The 22,182-nt window shown below is 36.2% G+C and overlaps 1 protein-coding gene across 3 annotated transcripts; it reads left to right on the top strand.

The window, feature by feature from the left end:
• Positions 1–1,131: 1,131 nt before the first annotated feature.
• Positions 1,132–21,839, top strand: LOC100498470 (sprT-like domain-containing protein Spartan). 3 transcript variants are annotated; one of them, XM_031904531.1, is made up of 5 exons: positions 1,132–1,349; positions 12,765–12,861; positions 20,525–20,624; positions 20,806–20,931; positions 21,247–21,839. In XM_031904531.1, exons 3-5 carry the CDS (start codon positions 20,574–20,576, stop codon positions 21,442–21,444), a joined length of 375 nt encoding a protein of 124 aa, XP_031760391.1. In that variant the 5' UTR covers positions 1,132–1,349; positions 12,765–12,861; positions 20,525–20,573; the 3' UTR covers positions 21,445–21,839. The 3 variants fall into 3 exon arrangements, with proteins under 3 accessions (XP_031760391.1, XP_031760390.1, XP_031760392.1); XM_031904530.1 differs by lacking the exon at positions 1,132–1,349 and adding an exon at positions 9,540–10,719; XM_031904532.1 differs by lacking the exon at positions 1,132–1,349 and having other exon boundaries at positions 10,729–12,861.
• The last annotated feature ends 343 nt before the right edge of the window (positions 21,840–22,182 follow it).

Consider the following 22,182-nt stretch of genomic DNA (forward strand, 5'->3'; position numbering starts at 1 on the left):
TATGGGAGACAGGCTTTCCGTAATTCGGAGGTTTCTGGATAATGGGTTTCCGGATAAGGGGTCCGATACCTGTACTAAGATGAGCAAAACATTCAAATATAGGCACTCGAGGGCCTGTGCCTAGGGCTGCAACCTTAGGGGGGTGGCCCTCAGGTGGCTATATAATCGATAAATTTAAAAAAATTAAATAAAATAAAAGCCCCCCCCCAGCCACTGTCATACACTAACAAGGAAATCTGGCAGTGAAGCTGGGAGGGGGTGTGACATCATGCATAGCTGTGCACATCACGTCACTTCCACCATCTGGGGGCCGCAGTTAGGTCCAATGCTTAGGGCACCATACCTAAATACTGCGCTGGATGCAAATATTTGTCCTAAAAGACTATCCCTATATGTACTAAAAGGCACTAAGTTTGCCCAGGAGCAGTAACCCACAGCAATCAGTAAGATGTTTGCTTTTAAACAGGTGACCAGTAAATGCTACCTGCTGATTGGTTGCTGTGGGTTACTGCTGCTAGGCAAACTTGTGCCTTTTACTACATAACCCCATACAAATCTATTTAACCAGGACTACTATTTAACATTTACCATCTAACATAGTTCAGGTGAGCCTATCTGCTTCCTTTCAGGTACACCAAACTCCTTGGGATTTGTTAAAACAAAAATGTTAAGCTCCAATTAAAAATTTGAATGCAGTTAAATCTTACAAAGAACTAGTTGGACTACTATTCCCTGTTTACTTTGGGTTATTAAAGAAGGTGTAACTGAGAAACATTGAGACCATTCAGAAAGGTACATTTTTTATTGTTGTTACTGTGACCCAATCTGCAAAGTTTATGTAGGGACCCATAGGGTTAAATGGCCCCTATGGCTTAAAATCCCTACAGGTTCAGTTCCCTTAGTTGCTGGGCAGAAGGGAATGTATCTAAGTGAGTTCATTAACATATGTGTGCTATTGGTTAGCAGGTATGGTGACCACTTTCTGCCTCACTTTGGTATAGTGCTGGGAAAGGAGTGGCACATTCCCAGGGTTGCCAGGTTACCATTTTGTCTGCCAAATTGGGCTACTAATTTAAAGCCCAGGTGGGTTTCCAAAGTACAAGATTTGGGCTATTTTTTGGAGCCATGGGGGGTTTATAGTTTGGAAACTAGCCAAAGTTTTTTCCCCTAGTAGCCCTGATGTGCTTGTCCCACTGCATGTAGTTTGTATCTAACAATCAGCCTACAGCTAGAATTAATATAAAACTACAATACCCAGCATGCAATTGGACAGTATAGACAGAGGCTCCCATTTCTACTCTATTCTGGCTCAACCTGTCTGCTCTACAACCTGCTCCCTGCTTTATACGGTATGAGATTGTACCATTATTTTCTACTGTTTGTTTCTTTCCTTCAGGTATAATTCTCAGAATCTCCTGGGGCTGCTGAGAGTTGTAGTCCAATGTGCCCATGTGTATATCATTCTGAATCTATTTCTGTAGTGAGATACTTCCCAGCTGGACTGGACACAGAGAGCAGGGAAATATCAGTCATCCCAGTAACCGGGGAGGGGGCACAGGGCATGGGTAGTGATTATACGCTATAAAAAGGCATGTTATCCCATATATTCGTTTATTTTTTAGAATTTTTTTTCTGTGCACATATTGGGCTATTTTTGGGCTACTTTCGAAGTGTTTTTTTGCTAGTTTTGGGATCTTTTTAAAACGACTTTGGCCCAGGCCCAGTTGAAGTTGGGGAACAGGGCCCTGTGAATGAGGCATTAGATACCGGCATGTGTTGCTCCCTTTATAGTAAACTGACAGTTCTGAGTTTTGGAGGTATCTCTCCCAGGCCACATTGCCTGTAGTGTAGGGATCCAAGTGAATAGGGAATCAGGATAGAGAATTCCCTGAGGTGATCCAGTAAGGGGTGTGGCAGAGGTGAAGCAAGATTCCTGCCAAGTCTGTCCGCAGGGGAGTGTCTGTATCACACTCTGTATGTGGTGTTGCCTGTACCACAGGCCTCTGAGAAGCTGTATTGTGAGTAACCTCGTGGATGTTCAATAAACAGTTATTATTTTGTTGTTTGCGAGAACCTCTGGCGCTCTCTGGTTTTATTTTTCTTTGTAGCAGCAAGAGAGGTGTAGTTGCACAACACCCTCACCTTAATCTTCCACTTAGCGAAGGCCCATTCTAGGTGAAAGAATACAGTGTAACCCATGGTCTACTGGTACTAGTCCGGGAAGGCAGCTATTGAGCTGAAATACAGGTTACATTTATGTTAATCTTACTACACCCTGCCTTATAAGACTTAGAGATAAATACATATTTAGAGCCACTATTATATATTTTAGTGCTAGGCACAAAAACACAAACCTGCATGGTCAAAAGCATGATACATAAAGCGCATAGTGTAGCACCAAGAGTTCCTATTAATAGGAATGAAGGTGGAGCACATAGAGTCTTAAGTGACCCTAGTACTTTAAACCTGCTTTTAACCTGGAAGGATAAGCAAAAAAAATTTGTGCCTATGAAATTGTATGCAAAAAAAAATATAGCCATGCATTTTCACCCATTTTGTAGCTGGCGCTCTTACGAGCCATTGCAAATTTTCTTCACTTAGGGGCAGGTACAGTTATGCTGAATTTCTATGGAAAAAAACACTGCAAATATGTTATATAACAACAAAAGATGGCTGAGATAATCCACTCATTAATAAATCAATCTATTTAAAAGGAAAGCATTTTATAGCAATACATAATTAAAAAGACTGACTGGGCAGAACAATTTTTAAGAGCTAAAAATAATCATTATTATCTCCGGCACCTTTTTCGCAATCTATCGCTTTGTGTTATCCCCAAAATTACCACAGAGGATTGGTTGTTATGAGAGTCGAGTTTATAATGTATCCACCTAAGTGCCACGTTTCTTTTTATTTAACAAACAAACACCAAACAAAGTTTTTTTTTATTGTATAGCCTGTTTTAATGTTTTTCTTAAGAAGAATTCATTAGGAGTTATTAAAAAATATATCTGTCTGACATATTAAATGTGAGTGCTGGAATATCTGAATAAAATAACATTTGATAATGGCTTGCTTACCACTAATATAACTGTTGCATAATATATTACAAAGGGATATACTTATAATCCCACTTCAAGACAGACGCCGGAGCTGTTCAATACATATCACCCAGTACGTGAGCCTTCAAAGGAAACCTATAATAAGACCCTCCTATTTTGTCATTCATCTGCTTCCTCACTGTACATAACAGCTATCCCACTGAGATCAAGGACTGGGCTTTTCTTCTCAGAGAACATTTAAACAAATGTTATTTCATGAGTGCATTCTATTCCTGAAATTATCCACACAATATAGATGAAAGCAGCAAAACATAGCTTCCTTTTGTGGGCTTATGAAAGTATCAAATTGCAAGGCATTACTACAAGCACAAAAATGACTTGTCCAGGGACTAGGCAGAGGAGTCCAGAAAATTTTGGATGACTTTTGTGTTTTTAGTTGCAGCTTTAGAATAGGTAGAGGCAATGTCACAAAGCAAAGTGGCTCAGATGTCAGACACACTAACAAGGGAATGTGATAAATGCTGCAACAGGAAAAAATATGAACAATTATTTTTTCCCTTGTGCAAGCAATACTTCCCTTGCTTGTATTTAATAGTGAACACCAGTGTACAGTGTATGTAATAAACTAGAAAATATACCTTCAAGAATCCAAGCAAAATGCACTATTAATATTAGTGGAAGAAAGTAACATTTTTCTTGGTATATGCTGTATTTTTGCATTACATTCCTTATTGACAATAATATAATATAGCTGTTAATCTTATCTCCAGAAGTGTGCCTATTAGGACTAATTGATGACCTGTAGATCACTGTATTTCTACACCAAAAAAATGATCGCAATAAAATGGATTAGTCCCCACCCACCTGACATCCAGCAATGGATACAACTAGTCAATACCAGACTCCCCCTTATCAAATTAACATCTCTCGCCAGAGGTTGTCCCAACAAATTTGAGAATGTATGGGAACCCTGGATAGAAGCCCAGCCTGAGGCGAACCCCTCAGTATAGCTCAGGGACTTTAGAACTAATAGAATCCCTTAAAACCACAATAACCCAAGATTACCCAGGTTATGCTGACCGGAAATCCACCAACCTTCATTTATTGTTATGCTCTATTCTTGTGATCATAGCATAGTATGCTTTTCTGTACTGTTGTATGGATGTTCTGTTAAGAAAATAAAATAAAAACCTTTAAAAAAATATATATAATATAGCTGTTGTATGTTTAAAAAAAAAAAAAAATATATATATATATATATATATATATATATATACAGTATAGAGAGAGAGAGAGAGAGAGAGATTTTACATTACTTGAGCACAGATAACCCCCTTCATGATGGACTCCAGCTAACAAAACAGTTACAACAAATGATAACATAAACTTAAGTATCTTTAATTTAACATGGAGCAGGTTCAAGCTCCCTTTTTGGCCTGTTTAGCTCAAGAAATACGAAAACCATAGATTTTTCATGAAAATGTATTAAAACAATAGGTAAAAAGTATGTTTAGTGCAAGCTCTTTTCATTGAACTCATGATAAACAAAGGGAGTACACTGCCACTTTAACTGTTTTGGGGGGCTCATATAATGTTGGGAAAAAATTTAAATAATAAAGAAAAAATTTTTTTTTTTTTTTTCAAATCCAGGTATCTACTTCATTATCATTACTATTTTTTATAAAAGGATAAAATATCACTTTATCTGGGGTATATTTGTGATCCACTGTAAATAGCATGGGGACCCAAAGGTTAAGAATCTCTGGTATAGGGCATAAAATATTATCAAAAACATACACACACAGTAGTGTAGTAATACATAATATTGACAATGGCTACACCCACTTGTTTCTCTTTTCTCTTCTTCTTATCTAGATCAAAACAGATAGCAATTATTTTATTTCCTTATGGATATTGCTGCATTACCTAAGTGCAACATTAAACAAACAGACTTTTAATGTCTCCTCCTTAACCAATCTAGTTGATGCATCTATCCTTGCTAATAATGCAGCTATTATTTCAACATCATAGGCTCTTTCCAGGAGGTTTTGCTTTGACTCTGCCCTTTCCTTCATGCCCCACATTCTTTCTCTTAAAGTTTGCCACCCATACAATATAGTAAGTATTGAGCCCTGCCTCAGCTATTATCCTGCTGTCAAACTTATACACCTTGTTTAAACTTATTTAATCAGACCGTGACATAGTTCTACTTGTGAAACAAATTAAATGCAATTATTAAAGATGCCCCGCTTTGAAAGTGGCAAATCAGTAAGGTACAGCATATTTTTTCATTTTAACACAGGCAACATAATTCAACCAGATCCAGCATCTGTAAACCATAAGATAACATAGAGGCTTAAACTCCAAGCTACACAAATTCTATATAGTCCGGAGTATAATATATCACAGAAAAATAAAACACAAATACGAAATGTGGAATATTCCTTTTGATTGGCCATTTTATATGCACTTCATGCAGACCCAAGTACTTCAGTTTCCTCCCACACTCCAAAAACATACAAGAAATGTAATTGGCTTTTGATAACATTTGTCTTGGGGTGTGTGGCAACCCAGATTTCTGAGAAGATATTAGGGGCTCAGATTACAGTTTTAGCCTATGCTAAAAAGCCTTTGTGTCTCTGGCTGGTTGGTGTAATGATCATTATCATAAGCCACATGCATATTATTGTGTTTATAATACCATTAAAAAAGGTACAAGGCCTAGCAGATCCAGGGCCATGACATTACATCATTAGGAGTGTGACCATAAATAGCACTCTCCATACAAAAGACAACTACCTAAGTTTTTCATATTCTGTAAAGAGATATACCATCCACATGTGCCCTTCCCTGGAGGATCCTTCTTCAGATCTGCCCCTAAACTTTTATCATAACACCGTCTCTTCATGCTATTTATAATTTTGCCATAAAAGTATTTGCCCGATGCTTTAATATTACCTATCTGATTCCCGATGTTCCTCTAGGAGCAGGCCCGGATTTTGGGGAGGCTACAAAGGTCCGGGCCTAAGGCGGCACAAATTTAGGGATGGCATGCCGCCCAAGCTGCTCTCAAATTTTGCTCACAAACGGAGCAATGGGGACCTCTTCAATGGGGGTGGCCTTGGGGCACTCCAATGACAAATCCGGCTCTGTCTTTGAGGGGGCTGCCATATTTGTGCAGCAGGAGTCTGTTAGCATTAGAACATATAACTGAAAGGCTGAGAAGGGACAGTCATGTTGGCAAAACAATCAGGTTTAGGAACTTCAAGTAACAATTACTTATAAAATCAAACGTAGCAGCAAAAAACAAACAACATGAGCTATAGGTAAGTTTTAATATAAATAAATATTTTAAGAGTAGTTTGAGTCTGTAAAGTGTCAGTATCACTTTAAGGTGACACAATTTAGTTCACAGATGCTGCAATATGAATCATTTTGCTTGGGCATGAATATAGAACTTGGAATTCTGATTTGGTTTTGTGTATGATGAAATGAAAAATGTATGCATCCCTAGTCTTTAGCCACTTGTTAACAACATATTAATTAAATAGGTTTCTGAGGAACTGATTCACTATGTTATTTGTTTGCAGATTACCATTTAATTTCTCTAAGTGCGGCCCTTATAATAGAAAAAAACTAGAGTTCAGAAAAGGCCTATACACTACAGTGGGTAAAATATTTATTATGCATTTGTGGAGGGGTTCAGTAAAGTACATGAAAAAGTTTTGGCTGCAATGTACATTCCCTCGCTGAACAAACAAATTGATACCAATTGGTTCACCACAAAGCAGAGCTAGCTCAACCCAGCTCTGACTCTTTCCTCTCTTGGCCTGTTATTGCAGGGATCCCCAACCTTTCTTACTCGGGACAGCAACACAAGCATCATAAAAGGAGGTGCCAAATAAGGGCTAAGATTGGCTATTAGGTAGCCTCTATGCACCCTATCAGCTTACAGGAGGCTTTATTTGGTAGTAAATCTTGTTTTTATTCAACCAAAACTTGCCACCAAGACAGATTTTCAAAAATAACTACCTGGTTTGGGGGCACTGAGAGCATCATCCAAGGGGTTGGGGAGCAACATGTTGCTCACAAGCCACTGGTTGGGGATCCCTGTGTTATTGCACGACCCCCTTTCCTGTGTTTTTCTCCAGAATCATTAAAAAGTGGAATTGGCAAGCCTGTTTATGATACCACAAAAGTCATTTTACCTCCCTGTGAATCACAAAAAACAGATTGTGCTTCTCTAGACAAAGACTTACTACCTAAAAATGTTGCATGCACAGGTGAGTAGTAGGCTTATGTAACATTAATCTTATTTGACTAATATAATGTACTGTATTGGTCATTCAGAAACATTATACTTCCTTTAAACTCCAGTACAAAAAATTAGGATGTACATAGCAACAAGGAATAAGATGTTATGATCAATAATAAAGTATTATGCAATATATTATGTAAATACAAAATTATTGTGGAGGAGGAACTATTATTACTAAAAGTATTGTAAGATTAGTCACTGATTTGTACTCTTATATACGGCTTACTCTGCTTTGACATTATATACATTTTTAAGAAACAACATGTATACCTGGTACAGGGCATTGTGAAGTGTAATTAAATTAAAATAATTAGAATAAGTAAAAGGAATAGATTTTCATTTTATGCAATAAAATCAGAACAAAAAGAGAAAAATCAGATTCACAGGATAGACACAAATCCAAGAACTCTAGCCTGTATCTCAAAAATTGTCTTATTAAACCTGCTGGTATCAGGTGTATTTTTCCCAGCGGTGTAAGTTATTAGAAATTACTGGTAGCCCAGAAAATTCATTTGAAGGGCTTTCCAAAACCTCCCACATATAATGAAATAGATCAGTAAATCATCAAGCAAGAGATGTACAGCACCTTTGTTTTTTTATAACATAAAATATTTAATACTTTTCTTAGCCAATTAAAACTCAAAAAAACTTTCGGAATTCATTTTGTTTGTCTTTTAAAACTACTCTTTACTAACACTGTGGTAAAGTTTTGACATTTCTGTTAGCAGTAAGAGAAAAATTCTGAGATGTGTTTATATTTAAAGGACAATGAAAGGTTAATATAAATTAAAAGTAAGTCTAAAGGCATTCTTTTTAAGTACTTACTGCATATCTAAATTCCCAGATCCCTGCTTGCTTCTCTGAGATATGGTGCTGGCAGCCTACAGCAGTGTGAAGACTCCAGTGACATCACTGAAATCTCTCTCCCCTTCCTGTAGGTGCCAGCGGCAGCCTTCCTATTCTCTGAGCATGTGTGTAACTTGATCCTGTCTCCTGTTCTGAGCTACACATGCCCACCAGCCAATCAGAAGCGGATCTGCCAGAGGGGAGGGGGGGGAGGGAATGAAACACATGTGCAGTATGAAGCAAGGAGGGAAAGGAAGGGAGAATACCTTTTTAGAGATGGCTGCCTGTTCTAGAAAATGTGAAGTAAGTGTGACTGAGTAAATATTTGATTAGGTGAGCCAAAAGTGTGGCGTTTTTACTAAACAATAGGAGGACTATTGGGCAGTATGCTTTTTAAATTTTGACTTGCATTCTCCTTTAAAGGTTTTTGAGTTATATTCCTAACTTGAATGAACTCACATTTTAAAAAAACTTGAATGCTCGCTTATTTATTAATGTGGAAAACTCAGTCAAATAAAAATAGCTCAAATTTTCAAGTTTACAAACTCTAAAAAATACTCGGAAAAACTCTTGAATTGAAAATATGACTAGACTTTGCCTAGGACCACTCCAATTGACTTCATGAACTCACAAGCTTTTAGCTGCCTAATTTTTTTAATTCTAAATTTTTGTGTTTTTGCACTTAAAGGAGAAGGAAAGGCTAAGTTACTTGCGGGTGCCAAAATGTTAGGCACCCCCAAGTGACTTTAATCACTTACCTTGTAAAAGTCCAATATAATAGAAAAGAGTCCAATATAATTAAAGATGTCCATATTGATCAGTATATCCCTTGCTAGGGGTTACAGTTGAACAAAATCCAGGTAATTATAAATCCTAAAGAGATTTGTAGTTAAACAGGATAAAAAAAAATAATACATAAATCACGCAAAATCACAATGATGTAACTTAAGGGAGTTTATAGTTGCACAACAATGATGTTAAATAAGTAATAGTTGCTTAAAAACACTTAAACAAAATCAACTTTACTAAATACAGAAAAAATTTAATTTATCTTTCCCTGAAGTAGTCAACTTTTAGGTAAATCTAAAAAAAAGGATTAAACAGAGATTAGTAGACCACATAATACACATGTAATCATAAAAAAACTCCTGTAGCACCGGGTATATCTCAGACGCCAGGTGTGCTTTTACTTCAGATAAGTAAATTCACTAAGTATAATTGGTCATTTTTTAACAATGTACTAATAAAGCACATTATAAATGTTATTAACATTGGATCAAGAGAATGGCGCACCAACTGTAATATCTAACAAGCACCTGTGCACTGTGTTCTGCACTAAGTGCAGGATCAATAATTAAGAGTTTGGTGCAAATATCAGTGTCAGGTGATGCTATCTAATTTTAAGTCCAAATGATGTGCAATTTAAGTGCTATGCCTAGGGCCAAAAAGCACAGAGGCCAGCAGCAATATAGTAAAGGCTCCACCCATTAATTAAATAAACTGTATTAGCACAAATCTAATGAATATCTTGCTACGTATTTGGCTTACACCAGAAATTGAAGGTCACTGATGGATTAAAGATTGAATAAAATAATTTAGGGGACATAGGCAGGTTGTAAACGCAAGGCACAGTTCTTTATACATCCTACAGGTACAGGTATGGCTGCAATATCAGGTTTGGGAGGTACTTACATACACCCATATACCTTTGATAAAACTACTGTAAATTTAAACAACAACTTGATTTCCTTTACGTGCTAAAGCTGCGGGAGTCATCCCAGACAAAGAATGCATTTCCTCTTTCCTGTTGTTACCACATTTTATATTGTTCAAATAAAAAACAATCTGCCTCGCTGTGTTGGAGACTTATAGAAAACTTATAGATATCACAACTTTTAATTTCAGATTTTGTTGACTTAATATATCTAATATTTAGCTAGCATAGATGAAAAGTGCATGCAGAAATTACAACAACTGTACTTGCTTGTAGCATGAAACCCCCCCTAAACAACATCTATTGAATGGGTGTGGACACTGGCCTGTACAGCTCCCACCATCACACCATGTCTCCTTCAGGGGGGTATATTAGCCAACATGTGAGCCACATGTACTTAGTGGTAACTTTTTGAGAACAGCTTATAGAGTACTTCTCACAACACCTTTTGATGCTCAGTTAAACTGCCCCTGATGCATTCATATATATCTTTATCTCAGTTTAAATTCTGAGTTGTAAGAATTTTATATTACAAAATGTTTACTATGTATTTTCTTTAAAAGAACATAGTACACACCCTGTGTTTTTAGGTTTTTATCTCTTACAGGTTCCTATGAAAGCTGAAGATAATGGCTCAGTAGGATGGATAAATGCCATACAAGCTTATTTACTACTGCCCCGATGCAAGTGCAAAAATACTAAGGGGTGGTTAGTGCCAGTACACAGAGTGGAACATACAGCACTGTCAGGTACAAGGCAACCCTGTGCTATGGCAGGTGGTAAGTACATGTTTCTCCTGGGTTTTGTGTCTCCTGGCAACCCTAGCCTTTATGTTTGAATGAAGTGCAAGCTAGGTTGCTTCCAGGGGATGCCCAAATGATGCCCAATACCCATCCACTCTAAATCCAGCACTTCCAAACAAAGGCAGTACTGGATTTAGAGAAAGGCGTAAATCTTTTCATTCTTTTCTAGGAGCAGATGAGTGGGGCGAAGATCAGAATGCAAAAACAAAAAAAAAGCACCAATTTTTGCACATTACCCCAGGCTTTGTAAATGAGGCATTGTAATAATGGCGTTCACGTACTTAAGGGATTTATGTAAACATGTTTTCTAGGATTTATTATTTAAAGAGTGGACATGGACTTTTTGAAGTTTCTATTTTACATTTAAGGTCCAATATATCAATTATACAAAGTACATATATAATTATATTGGATATATGAAATTAGCTTTGACCTAGAATCAAAACCAAATCTATAAAGTACACTAGAAAAAAAATGTTTATGTATCAGTCTGTGCTACGTGTGCTTGGAAGAAAAGACCATTTTTAGTTTCGAGGCATAGGACAGATTGCACAACTGATTTCCTGAGAACAGCAGGATGATAATTATTCCATGTAATCGTTCTATAAAAATAATAAGCAGTTTAATGAATAATTACAATACCAAACGCAAATATAACTTAATAACAGGGACACCAAAACATTACCTGACATGTTCAGCAAACCCTACTGAAAAGGTTGGAATTATTTAATTGGGGACATTGTCAATATGCTGCTGGTTCTAAAGCCATGAAAAAACTTATAGTAATTCATTCACGGTTACACATCTTTAGTGCCATGTGTAAGGTGTCAGTAGAAAATGAATAATACCTCTCGGTAAGATGTTATGCAAGCAACTTTTTGGTTGAGATTAAGTTATAACTACAATAAACAACACAATTACATTTCAATTAGCTTTTATCATGCACTTTACTAAAGGTGTGTCCCATTCTGCTTCATAAGAGCTTCGGTTTGCTTAAAATAGTTGTTTAAGATTAAGCACAACTAAAAACATTGCTGTGGTGTATAAACACTGTAATAAAGTGTGCTGCTTGGCCTCCATCTCTTGGCAATCTTCTGGCGCTAAGAGAATATAAATCTGGAACCCAAAAAAAGAAGATGGTTAGATACAATGGGTTCCTATGCCTGTGGATCATGACGTTGTGTAACTTGCTCACAAATGCTGGTGTCCAAAGTAGTAACACAAAAAGAATATATGAAATGAGGAGGCTTATACATTGTAATACAAGGGTGATGCTACAACACTGCATATTCAGGGAATTGACAAAGTCCTGGCAAAAACTGGTGGGGGCAATCAACTTGAGGCATTATTAAAAATATAAGTCAAGTGGCTCTATCGTTTAAATACCAGACAATCAAAAGGGCTCAGTGTTAAATGGGATGTGAATTGTTTTGCTTAGTAAATAGAATTTTTGTAATGAGTATATGAAATGTAACCCAGGAATGAAGTCATTAGATAAAAAAAAGCTGCAGCTGTGAAAAGAGAGTGACAATGTTGATGTAAATATTTAAATATCAATTTTGAAGCTCATGAATTGAAAGCTATCAAAGTTGAAACATGAAACATTGCTTTAACTTATAAAATAGTCTTTGCGAGTCATCGAATAGATACAGTTGCGGTGTGGGCACAGCTGCAGCTTAGTATATAATAGAGTGGTTTTGTAATGCAAAATAAATTGGCTTATTTTATTTGTTTTTTTTTATATAAAGATGAAATTCATTTCTGTACTGATCAATTGATGATTTAATTGAATTCATTGTTATTTTGTAGTGGAGACCAATAAGATTTAAAAGAAGTGGGATTCACATAGTTGTAGGGAAAATTAAGGGTTAACGCTGGGAGAGGCAGAAACAAAGCTGTGATGTCAGATCCACCGGTATTTTAAAGTGTGCAATAACGTATATTATGATATGCCTTCAACTACATGTTGAAAGACATGGAACACGGCAGGATTCTGAAATAAAGCTTCTTTTTATCCACAGCCATTAGTGTTTAGAGTGCGCATCCATTCAAGAAAGTGTGTCTGTGACCACCGGGACCCCCTTGCTATGAGTCTGGGACGCTGCACTCCTCATCGTGGTGAGTAGTTATGCTGTAATGAATTATTATATAGATAAAGAGTGAGAAACTCTCTTATAAGGAAGATGTCCCTGATGTACCAGAAGCAGGTAACTCAGTGACTAAGCTTAGCTCATTCAATTGCCAATTCAAATTGTGGCTCTATAACTAATTTGATTAGATCTACTATATATCCTTAATTAAGTTCATTAAAGAACTATGCACAGTTATTCTATCCAAGTCAGCCAATTTCAATCCAGCATTTATGGTCTTTAGTAAATATGCTGATCCATATCAAGCGACTTGGTAGAATATGTATGGGTCACTAGTCTAGACCTAGCTTTTTATGTTATCATTCTGTACCAGGGGCTAATTCCTGCTTCTTTAGTTTCATTTTTGTCATCATAACTGATTTGATTTCAACAAATTGTATTCAATATTGGGTTTTGGGTTCTCAGACAGCAAGTGTCCAGCAATGGTGAAAAAAGTATGTTAGTATATTATTAAAAGCACTAAATAACTATTGTATATCTGATGACTGATCCATACATATTCAGGTAAGAATACAGAAGGCTTATTTGATTTTTTTATTGATTATATGCCTTTGGGACAAAACATGATAGCAGTGGGGAGAACTTTGCCAAAATGACCTTTAAATATTCCTACCAACAAAATCTTACAACCATTTTAAATACATACCTACACAGTATACTGTTCACTAATCCTTAGTAGAAGAGAAGTGAAATCATCTTAAATAGGTTACTTTCACTTCCAAATGATTTTCTATGGATCTGCTCATGGGAAAGTATAAATTAATTTATAAGAAGGCTATGCTTTTCTCATCATTGTTTTATACACCAAAACAAATGTGTATTATTTTGCATCAAAAGGCTAAAATGTGACAATACTAACCACAAAAATGTATTTTTTAATTGTGAAGAGAGATTAACTGAAAAACATGAATGAATTTTTAAACTCAAATACATGTGCTATTAGCAACAGCCTTTTGTGTGGTTCATTTTTCTGTGAGCTGAAGGCTAATATCAACATAAGATTTGGCTTATGTTTACTTAGCAGTTGAAGAGCCACACCCTGTTATTGAAGTCTGGATCAAAGTAATATGGGTTATGCATGAATAGATTTTTTTATACCATCTAAGGAGAAATTTATGTTTAAATAACTACATTTTTTCTGAACCTGTGTTATACAAGTTAATAGAGTAGGTGTACATTCACAAGTGCAGTGAGCAAAGTGCAGTTTTCAGTGCAATTGCCATGTTTTTTTCCACAATGCTGCATTTTACCTAGAATTCCAGTATTATTACGGTCGCAAGGGACAATGTGCTTAATTGTCTGATTCAGCAAAAGTGACACACCTATATGAACATCTTATCACAAATCAGATGCAATTGTGCAGAAGTCAACCTGGCATCATTTCCATTTTTTGACATGCAAGTGACACAAGAAGGGGTAAAAGGAACCCTTGAGATGTCTCCTAGTCAGGAGTTGGTATGAGCTCCAGGTTTCCCCTGAATTAATAGGTGCAGCAGCAATTCATTTTTAACTAGAGGCAGGAAGGAATGAGCGGCACTGATGTCAAACATACGGATCTACAAGAAGCATATTTTGATGCAAGTACCTGGTTTTATGAGCAACTGACTGTAGGGGGATTTCTGTGGACCAGCACTGCATTTGCGGATGTACAGTACATGAGCCCTTATGTTTTTAAAAACCCATGGGTTTTAATGTGCCCTTTATATTATATGCTCTACAGAAAAACATTTGGGGGCTGATTTACTAACCCACGAATCCGACCCGAATTGGAAAAGTTCCGACTTGAAAACGAATATTTTGCGACTTTTTCGTATGTTTTACGTGAAAAATGCGCAACTTTTCGCGTAAGTTTTAACGCTACGCAAAATGCGCAACTTTTTACGCAACTTTCGTAATGGATAGGAAAACTCGCGTTTTTACACAAAAATCGTATTGGATCCGAAAAATTCGTAAAGAATCCGAAAAAATCACAAAACATACGAAAAAATCGCAAAGTACCGATCATTACGAAAAAAACGCAATCGGACTCCATTCGACCCGTTCGTGGGTAAGTAAATCAGCCCGTTGGTATTTATTAATTACAAGATATGAGATCCCTTATCTGGAAACCTGTTATCTAAAAAGCTCTAAATTATTGCCATTTCCCATAGAGCCAAATATAAGCAAATAAATCAAATTGTTACAAAATTTTACATTTTTCCTTTTTCTTTGTAATAATACAGTAGTACCTTGTGCTTGGTGGTAACTAAGCTGCATGCATCCATATTAGTGGCAAAACAAACCTGTTTATTTAATTTTTAAATGGTTTTAACAGACCTAAAGAATGGAGATCCAAATTACAAAAACATTCCAAACCCCAGATCCCAAGCATTCTGGATACTAGATCCTTTACCTGTGTAAGCAGTTTTGTCAGAAGAACCATGCCAGAGTTTCATCCAACCAATTCCAAACTTCTTGTTCAAAATATAATTTATATTATATATGTATATTATACTTATATAGCAGCAACATAATCAACCACCCTTTTAAAAGATTACACATCATTCTCATGTTGAATAGTTACCTTTCTAAGAAGCAGTACATTACATAATTAAGTAATAACAGTACATTAAGTGATACTTAATAGTATGTCGGTATTACTAAAACAGTGACCACGATATGTCTATAGTTTTAATTCTTTAAGGACATGATATAGAGCACCTACTTGCTGAGTAATGCTCATCTGGTTCTGTCTTCAATATAATTAAAAATACCTAATATTTTTTTACAATACTCACACTAGGCTCATAACTTAGTGATGCTAACCAGTTGAACAACTGTGTCCCCTCTAGCCCAGCAGACATAACTGTTTCTCTGCAATCAGGCAGCACTGGTCAGAAAGTGTAAGTAGCTCTGAGCTAGGGATGGCAGTTCTATTTAAATAATTTTGTGGATTTTTGGATTTGTGGATTTTCTTTACTAATAAAATACATGATTGCAATTCAGTTGAAGGGGAAAGCAACCAATGGAATGATCACAACAAAGATAACATTTCAGACAGTGTAATGAGAGATTTTGGAACTGGGTTCATAAAGTCTAAAGCTGGCCTTAAATGGAAAATACATTCATCTGGCCAATTCAGCCAACCATATAGGCTTGATGCAGGCCTTTTCCAAACTTTCCAACTAACATCTAACTGAGCTTTGGTCAGATATCAAAAGTAGGCACAGCAGTTTTGGTCCAATACACAAACCAATAAATTGCCAAACCAGTCAGGAATGGCCAAAGCAGGAGCTAACATTAGCCCATGTATGGCCACTTGCTTACTTTATTTACTTATTTGTATAGAACACTGGCATAGCTTGTAAGGTCAAATAGTTTTCTTGCTCCAAATACTGATAATTAGAAACACTGATAATTTCTCTGACAAGTACTGGTCTCCAGTATTCCATGAATCCCGTTCTACCAGCAACCACCTGTAGCATACCTATGCTCACAACAGATTAGCCCAGAAACTGGAATAGTTTAGGTAACAGCAATAGTCAAAAAAATATATTCATAAAAGCATAAAAGGAGTCCAACTTCAATTATAATATTACATTCTCTTTTTGTTTTAGAGGTGTTCACGCTAAGAAGTGTCATATAGATCCCCAGGATCGACCAGTGTTTAATCATACAGTAAACTCGATTGTCCAGCTTTTTATATGAGGTTTAAATGTAAATTTAATCAGCTATAATGCAGAAGTTTATCACATGCTGCATACAGGTTAGTTCAGTTTAGGAAAATTAGTACAATGTTGTAACGTATACCTAATAATTAAGCAAATGATTTCCAGTGTAAAAACAGGATCAGGCCCAAACTGGTAATCTCCCTGTTTTGGCAGATGCCAGAGGGATTTGTGTACTTGTGTACCTGTCATAATAATTCGGTTCAGAAACCCTAGACTGAACTTGCGTTCTTAAATGCCCCACCTAAACTTTAGTCTGTCTATTACAGAGCTACTGGCTGTGAAACAGAATCAGCTCCCTTCTACCAGTCGTGATGAGACAGGCCAATCCTATAGGGCCACTGTATGTATAGAGCTGTATACATGTGCAATGAGAGTGTCAGTGCTAAAGGACATGTGCTCTCCATATGCTTAAGTGGCTCTATCCGTGACTCTGCTATGAATTGTCAATTGTATTATAGTGATTTTCCCAATATTTGTCAAAATTATGTATTTGAATAAAATGGCTGATTCAGACCTGATTATAGATAATGTATCCATTACTGCTGAAAAGCAGTCTATAGCAACAAATCAATTTGTTCACAATAGCTTCCTAGAAAAGAATCTTGGGCTACTCATGCAGTAGATCTCTGCTATCCAATCAATGGTCCATGAACCAAATGATAAGGTTGTGTGGGATTCTAGGGTCATTGGCCTACAGGGGTCCCCAACCTTTTAAACCCATGAGCCACATTCAAATGGAAAAACTCTTGCAACACAAGCATGATTGGTTATTTGGTAGCCCCTAAGTGGACTGGCAGCCTACAGAAGGCTCTTTTGGCATTAAACTTAGTTTTTATGAAACTTAAACTTGCCACCAAGCCACAAATTCAAAAGTAAGCACCTGCTTTGGGGCCACTGGGAGCAACATTTCAAGCCACTGGTTGGGGATCACTGGCCTACAAGATGTTTAGCAAGGAGTAGCTGAAATAAGAGGTTGCTCAGAGATACCAACTTTAGTGTAAACGCTCCAGGGAAATTAAAATGTGAGTGAATAACATTTATATAAGATCTGTAATAAAGGAAGCACACTGAATGGGAAAGGATCCTCCCCTAGTGTAACACTGGAACAATAAATATAACCTCAGATTGAGTAACCAATTTTAAAGTGGGTGTGGATTGTGAAATCCCAGCACGCTCACTTTTTTATTCCTTCTGTGGAGAAAATATACAGAGAGAAATCAATGTGCTCTTACTTACTAGAATGTGTACCTCACCTGACATAGCCCTGCACAGAAATGTAAAATCTACCACCTTAGTATACTTTCAAATGCTAATATTTCAAAATAAAAAATACCTTGTGTTGTTCAGGAGTGAAAAATACTGAGCTGATTTTGAAGTCAAGTTTCTCCTTCACGTCTCTATTATTATTTGTGATTGCTTATTGTGGACTCAACAATATTTGTTGTATTACTTTTTGTTTTCATGTGGTTATTAGTGATTAAGTTTATCCAGTGTTGCAGTTTTTATCACATTGCTGAGAATCACCTATTCTGTTTTTTTATCTTACCCATGGGTGTGGGGAGTTTTGTTAAAAGTTTGGGTGGTTTGGAGACTTAAAGACCATGTGTAATCAATTCTGAAGGGATATTATTATATATATACTGTATGTGTAGCAATCAGTTGGATATCTTGGTCAAGGTTGAGCTGGTTTAAATTGATAACAGTCCAGTTGTTTATTGTGTTATATAGAAATATACATTCTCAGTCTAATTTATAATTTTTGATTTTGATTTTGCTGTGGCAATGGTGTGTTTTAATCAATATTTTAAAGATTACTACTTATTTTTGGGTGGACATAGACATTTGTATTGCATGAACTTGATAGCATTAAGGTTAAGATACTCCTGCCTCTCCAATACAACCACTACTCCTTAAGGGAATTTAAGCATCACTTAAGACTCTTATCTGGTACTGGCCTTAGTAATTACTTGGTAGAATATTTGCAAATCCAACAAAAAAGAAAATAATAATGAGCAGCATCTCTCCTAGATGGAAGAACAGGCAAGGTAATAAATATTCCAGATATGTGAACTTTTATTTTTGTAACTTATGCTATTCTATTCAGGTACTTTCTTTTTATTCTACCATCCAAGAGAGAGAGAGAGGGCTTAACAATGCATATTACTATCACAGAACATGTAGTTCTTGTATGTCATATGGGGAACTTTACCTAAAAATTTCCTTTCAGTATCTTAAATATGCACCCACCTGTTTCAAAAACTTTCCCCTTTTTCCTTAAATATCTTAAAAGAAATGAAAAGAGTCAAAGATGTAATCCTGCACCACTTAATTGCACTAAATTGCCTATTTCTTTTTAATACACAGCAAAAAAAGCATATGTATAATACAATACATGTCAATGAGATCAATAAGATAAACAATTGCTGGATAAGATGCTGATATTACTTTGTCTCCATGTGTAATCTAAGCAGCACAATATAAGTGCACATATCTTGTATATTTTGTGGCTTTTTATAATCCCATGTTCCATTGATTTAGAAAATCAATTTGATCATATAATATCATTGTCAATTAAATTTCCATATTGGACCCTGAAAAAGACTCTCAATAGATGTTTGAATAAATAGACATTGTGCCAGTAAACGTCATAATCTCTGCCATCCCACTGTTGCCTGAACGGTCTCTGTGACATCACAATGCAAGCTGCCTGCTTCACCCACCAACTGCCAAGCACCATCACAGATCACTCCTGAAGGTGAAGGTGGTAGCAGGAGTTATCTCGCGATGGATAACATTTTTTCTATTCTATATATGAACTTAAATTCTAATGAAACAGCAAATTCTTTTCCAACTGCAAGTATTGACAATGTGTCAGTGGTTGATCCATTATTGGAGATATTGGACCCAAATCCTGATATTCAGGCCTTATTTAATGAATTCAACCAGAGATTCTTTTGGGGAGAGATACCGCAAGTTAAAGTAAAATGGAGCAAGAGAATGACTGCGTATGTATTAAACATTTCATCTTGTTGGAGAACCATACACACTAGACAGACTGCATCACTCATCACAATTCAGATTTCCTAGTTGCTAGCAGAGGATAGTGGGAACTATAGGCATACAGTAAATGGATGGCTAAGCATTGCCTATTACTGCCAAACAAGTATCCTGTAGATCAGAGGTCCCCAACCTTTTTTTTTTTTTTTATCTGTGAGCAACATTTAAATATAAAAAACATTTGCAGAGCAACACAAGCATGACAATTTTTTTACAGGGTGACCAATAAGGGCTTTGATTGGTTTTTTGGTAGCCCCATGTTGACTGGCAGCCCACAGGAGGCTCTGTTTGGCAGAACACATGGTTTTATGCCTCCAAAACTTGTTAGTTAGAAATTCAAAAATAAGCACCTGCTTTGAGGCCACTGGGGGCGAAGGGGTTGTTGAGCAACATGTTGTTCCTGAGCCACTGGTTTGGGATCACTGTTATAGATGCATGCAATCTAAGCTGCATAGGATCTGTTGTTATTTTTGTTGTATTGCTTTTCTATTCAGCGAGTCTGTCTACTAGTCTAGTTGCTAAGCACAGAAACACTGGCAACCATAATTTAGAGCAGTAGTTAATGCAGATAAGCAATCTTCTATTTTTGTTACTTTGTTGTTGTTCTTATAAGGAATTCTCCTTGTTATTGTTCAAGTTGTACTAACCAAGCCATTTCTTGGTTGGAGGTGGCAGTTTGAATTCAAATGTAGGGAGCTGCAGAATAGAAAGTTCACTAATACAAATATAAGATGACAAAATCCTTTGACTAACTGGGCCAAGCCAATTTAACTGATGCTTATGTTATTTGATTGATTAATTTGTGTCTTTTTTTTAATTCACCTACTAAGTACATACAATTAAGGTAAATATTTTATTCTACAGTTCTCTCGGACTTACCTACTATGATCCTTCCAATGGTGAATGTAGAATCATGCTGAGCAAGCCTCTCCTGGACTTACTGTCAAGAAAAGACATAGTGGAAGTAAGAGTTTTGGCTTTTATGTCTCCACCTAACTCTGCTAGACATGGGGGTGAATTGGTTAATACACGTTAAAACTTAACTATAATATTTAACATTTTATTGCTGTCAAATTTTTACTTGTATATTCTGTATAATACTGGGCCTTTAATAAAATTTAATTGAATTATTTTCTACTTTACAGACTCTCCTACATGAAATGATTCATGCCTATTTCTATGTCAATAATCTACAAGATGATGATGATCATGGAACCAGGTTCCGCCTTTATGCGCACTACATTGACAATATGAGTGGAACAAAAATTAAAGTAAGTGCTTCTGTTCTACTAAATCCCCAGAGTATTCTGAGCCAAAGTTTACCTTAAAATTAACTTTTGCCTGATATGAACAGTGATATTCTGAGGCAATTTGTGTTTCATATTTTATTGTTTAATATTTTTATGACATATTTCTATTCAGACCTTTTGCCAGTTGCGTAACAACAAGGCACATCTGCAAAGCCTTCCTGGTCCCTTTCCCCCACTGTCCACTGATTTCAAAGTAAACTGCCCCTTTACATTATTTTTTTAAGAGAATCACCCATAAACTGGCAATTTGATTTGGCTTTTTATATCATTGTATAGATAACCCATGACTTTCATGATGAAATGGAATCACTGAAACGCCACTGGTGGTTATGTGATGGACCCTGTGGGATGCTAAAAAAGCAAGCAATAAACAGGACACCTGATACTAAGGCACACAAGCGTAAATGTGGTGGAAATTTTGTGAAGATTGCAGAACCAGATGATGCACCTGCAAAAAAAAGAAGAAAAGTATAGCTCAAATTATCAACAAAAGAGTGGCGGCAAAGTAACTAAACATTGGTTTAAACTTGCCTTTGAGAAAACCACTTTTACATTTTGAGGAGATGTCTCATTCTTCCTGTTGTGAAGAAACACTAATGGAGGCATGAAACAGCAGCACCCAACCTCCCAGCTGTCCCTGTTTAGAAGATACATTACGGACTCAGGGACTTAATTCAGCAAACTGTGATTGGCTTTCTAAAAAAAAGTCACAGACCCTTTGGGATATGCTGTTGAAGAGATTCAAGAAAAGTCAACCCTTTTGACTTGCTCTTGAATTGGCCCATACACAGGCCAATAAGCTTCCGATTGATATATTGTAATTGTAATCTTGTTTGTTAATAAAATAAAAAGGTATGAAACCAATCATATTAAAGGTGTCAGTGTCATATTTTAAGATATGTTAAACTAACAATAGATGAACCCTTAATAGTAAATGAACCCTTCTAAGGGTTAAAATATTATACATTTATAAAAATCAGGGTAGTTATAGAGGGAACCTTTTATAATATAGGCATGGTTAATAAAAGTTATCATACTGCAGATTTCAATTACAGATTTTATTAAACCCACATTAATTCAATTAATTCAAATAGGTGGCTTGAATGTAAAACTGGAATGACTATGTATGTATTAAATATTTAATCTTATATATGGTGTGGGACCATAGACACTGGACACACTGCATCACTCCTAATTCAGCTTTCCTAGTTA

Source organism: Xenopus tropicalis, chromosome 6, assembly GCF_000004195.4.
Source record: "Xenopus tropicalis strain Nigerian chromosome 6, UCB_Xtro_10.0, whole genome shotgun sequence".
NCBI classification, from domain to species: Eukaryota; Metazoa; Chordata; class Amphibia; order Anura; family Pipidae; genus Xenopus; species Xenopus tropicalis.